This window comes from Atta cephalotes (genome assembly GCF_000143395.1).
Source record: "Atta cephalotes unplaced genomic scaffold scaffold00108, whole genome shotgun sequence".
Lineage (NCBI taxonomy): Eukaryota > Metazoa > Arthropoda > Insecta > Hymenoptera > Formicidae > Atta > Atta cephalotes.
Window position 1 is genome coordinate 146,524 of NW_012130172.1, and position 4,424 is coordinate 150,947.

The 4,424-nt window shown below is 29.8% G+C and overlaps 1 protein-coding gene across 1 annotated transcript in view; it reads right to left on the reverse strand.

The window, feature by feature from the left end:
• The window catches only part of LOC105625111 (WD repeat-containing protein on Y chromosome-like), a 12,724-nt gene extending 8,862 nt beyond the window's left edge, over positions 1–3,862 (reverse strand). The window contains exons 1-2 of the mRNA XM_012206451.1: positions 3,776–3,862; positions 3,518–3,709 (exon numbers count right to left, since the gene is read on the reverse strand). Coding sequence (XP_012061841.1) covers positions 3,518–3,709; positions 3,776–3,862 — 279 coding nt within the window. The remainder of the gene's footprint in view (positions 1–3,517; positions 3,710–3,775) is intronic.
• Between the last annotated feature and the right edge of the window lie 562 nt (positions 3,863–4,424).

A 4,424-nucleotide genomic window follows, 5' to 3' on the forward strand; every position in this document is an offset into this window, starting at 1 on the left:
TATATATATATATATATATATATATACAGGGAGTGTCATCAAAATCCGGACAAATCAAACAATTTCTTTAAACAAAATATTTTTAATGAAAAATTAAATATTACAAAAATTCTTTTACAACTTGAATGAACAGCCTCCTATTCTCAATCTGAAGCGTTCGCTCGCACGCTGTAATATAGCGCTGTCTGTGCCAACGAATGCTGCCTCAATAGCGGTTCTTAATGACGTCACACGTTGGGATGTCGAGACTTGTTTGTGACCCTTTCAACTGCGCTTCATAGTAATCTAAGGGATTTAAATCTGGGCTGTTGGAAGGCCAGAATAGGAACCGAGGCGAGCAACTCGGATTATCTTGGCAGCTTCAGAAAGCTTCAGCATCTGTCATATCTTTAATGTGTACGATTTGTATCGAAGGTAATTCCTCGACAATTCGCATTGTTGGCTCGCTTACATCAACAATCGATACTAATTTTCGCACGATTGCCCTGGATCATCCGAAATCAACGCTTGAGCCCTTTCAACGATTGCGGGGGTCTTCGCGATGTGTTCTTTCGAGTGACTCCTAGCATACTGGAATCTTCATTGGACTGTTCTAAAACCGTATTTTGTCACAACATCATAAACGGTTGATCTCAGATATCCAAAAAATCGAATTGTTTTCGTTGCTGAGCGCGAAGGCTTTCGATGATTGCGGTTTTTTGATTATACTCCGCACTTGATTTTAATATCGCGGCCATTTTGAGAATATAACTGTTTACTAGAAGCATTCATCAGGTTTTCTCGGACGTCAACAACAACCTCTAGCGAAGGCACACTATAGCGGAAAATTTTAATTGAAATTTGTCCGGATTTTGGTGACGCACCCTATATATATATATACCTTTATTGTTTACATATTCTTGTAGCTTATCTCGAGAGCTTTCCAAAACATTATAATAAAGTTACGTTTCATTGAGTACTTTCTGAGTTATAGAACTTGAAAGTTATAGTATTGCATTATATGTACACATGCGCGTGTGAGCGGGATTCTTACGCGCGTCTCCGCGATCCACACTTCTTGACATACGCTCACTCGTATGGATGCATGTCTTGCTTTAATTGATTGGATCAGTGATCGATCTTGCCTTAATCGGCCGGATCAATGATCGGTCTTGTCTTAATTGGCTGAATCAGTGATCGATCTTGCCTTAATTCAGGGCAAAATGCTAAAATTGGGCAGTCCGCGAATGCTCAGTTATTGTGTATATTGAGTCAACTTCATTTATAACTCAGGAGGGTATTCTATTTTCTTTGTACCTTAAAAAGAAATTTTGTATTTTATGCTTTTTTTATCATAAAAATAGCATCGCGCATTTATATGAGCGTTATAATTTTTGTTCTCGAGTACTAAATTCTTATAAAAGCAATATAAAAGCAATAAATATTAACGTAAACAATAAATATATTTTATTTAAATTCTTTAAATAGAAGCAATAAATATTCTTCTGAACATGCAAAATAAAAGAAAAATGATAAATAACTAAATAACAGTAGTAATATAATAGATAGGCAATCATCAAATTATTTCTAGCTGTCTAGCTTAGAAAAAACTACAAAAATTAATTAATATTAATAATATGGATAAAACAGTTAATATTAATAATATGGATAATCAAAGTACAAAAAGAATTATAAGTACAGATTCTGAGAATCTGTGAAGAAAAATGATTAATAATTAAATTTAATAACTATGCACAATGTTTGATCTATGTGAATATAATTCCAAAAAAATATCGAGAGATAACACAAAACATGGAACTATTTATGACGAAATAGAAGAATCGGAACGTGAATTCGGAAGTTGAATTCTTAAATAATTTAAATATGTTTTAACTTCTCCTGAACAGTATCTGAAATTCTTTTGCATTATGTGTAAAATGTCTATATATGTTTTTTTCTTGTTTACAATTACTGTTCAACATATTAGGAAAATATTAAGAAAAATAAGATAATTAGGAGAACAATTTTTGAATAAATACTATAAGTTAAGGAAATGAGAAAAATGTACATAATTAATTATATAATAATATATAAAAATTATACATAATTAATATATAGAATATTATACAATCTGACACAATTTTATCTTTTGTACAAGAAACTATGAAAAATTATTTTTCTAATTTTTTTTTAATTATCTTATTTTTTTCTATTACATATTTACATATGAACCGAAATTATATAAGAGAAAGAAAATGCGTCTTCCATGTAACACCCCTTATTATTTCTGCTCATAGCATTTATTGCTCAAAGATGTTCAACTATTTACTATCTTAATGCATTCAACTATTGCCCGTAGGCAACTGAACGCCCGCGAGCCCATCTGCCGATCCCTGCCTTAGTTGATCGGATCAGTCCCGATTTTGCCTCCGGATCAATGATCAGTCTTGCCTTATAATTTAACAAGTATTTAATGAAAAATAACTTTATTATAGTGTTTTGGAAAGCTCTCGAAATAAGCTACAAAAAAACAGTAAGTGACAAAAATTATTTATTTTCTCATAGAGCTCTAATTTTTAATATTGTATTTTCTTTTATTGGCAATTATTTTTATCAACATGAGAAAATGCGATACTAAAAAAATTCTGAAAAAAATTCTCAGAGCTCTATGAGAAAAAACTAAACAATTTTTGTCGCTTGCTGTTTTTCTGTAAAGTTGATAATACTTGAGTAAAAAATTATTAAAAACTAATATTCGATGATTTTTAAACAGGGTCCCCATTTTAAATAATGTATTAAGATTTCTCGAAAACTATAATAGATACGGAAAAATGTTTCAAACACAAAAGTTGTATGATTCGGAGGGAGACATAAGAAGATATCATTGATTTGATCTTGAGTGGCGTCATCAAGATCAGATTAAGATTATATTGATTTTTTTTGGAACATCCTATCTTTGATAGCAGACTCTAATAGCTGGTGTCAAGAGCTTTTCAAAACACTATAATGAAGTTATTTTCATTAAGTACTTTCAAATTACAAGGCTTAAAAGTTGCAGTATCGCCGGTATTAGCATTACGCAAAGTGTCCGACCAACGGCTAAAACCTCTCGAAAATTGTTCAGGATCATGTCCTAGATAATATTTATTAAGATCAAGGCTATTGGAGGTTGTATTTTCATTTTATTATTTTCATTTTTATTAATAACCATTTTTATGTAAAAATTAAAATAACAAATGTTATAGGATATGGTCCTGAATAATATTCGAGTTTTTGAGAAATCTTCATGCAATATTTAAAATGGAATACCCTGTACACATTTAAAGACTTTTAGAAAAGATATATAAATATAGATTTTTTTGCACTTTTGAAAGTTCCAATCCATCTATAAAAAATCTGAGAAATTTTCTAAAAAGTTAATAAAATTATATAAAAATTTTGAAAAATTCTGAAATTTATATGGAATTCTAACCGAAAAATTATAGAACAATTCTAAGAAATGTTTCACTAGACAAATTTTTAATGTTGAGTCGCATACTGGCAAAACTTCCGGGCAAAATGTAATTCTGCACACAGGAGTGCGATGATGCGTTCTTGACAATTTGGGTAAACTCATTAATGGTGTTTCCAATATTTGCGACCTCAAACTAGTGTCTATATCCCGAAATTCTATCAGCAAGTAAGAAATGAATTCGTCCCACGTTACTTTGCCATTAAGTCTCATATCTATCTGAATTGACAATTAAATTTTTAAAAACATTTTTTAAAAATTGAAAGAAGGTAAAGATTAACTGACTTTATTGAAGAGAACTTGAAATTCGTCCTGCGACATTTTTATTTCGAGGATGTCACGAAAAGCATCATATAGTTGAGAAGAGTCCATCTCCCCATTCTCTGTTGCCTGTATCCAATTACATTTTTGTAAGAAAAAATCATAAAAAACATTACATTTTTGCGAGAAAAAATGTTTAGTTACCAAAAAACATTATGTAAACGTGTCAAAGATTGCTCGGTACATTGCTCTTCTATAGTTTTGTACCCGAAAAATCGTTCGAATGCTTCTTGTATACTACAATGATAATGCTCATACACATAATAAATAACTATCTAAATTGCTACAATAACAGTTGGTTATTTTTTCACTAACCTTGGATGATTTTTATCAATAAATGCCATCGCAATTACAATTTTCTAATAAATAAAAAATTGTTTCATATCAGGAATGTATCTGATAATTTTATCCATTTACATATTTCCTAAAAATTGTCAAAGATCTTCAAGGATTACATCAAATATTAATATATATCCATATATCTTCCACTATGTATGCGATCTACTATCTATCTATCTATATATATATATATATATATATATATATATATATATATTAAATAAATAAATACTATAATAATATATATAATATATATAATAAAATAAATAAATAA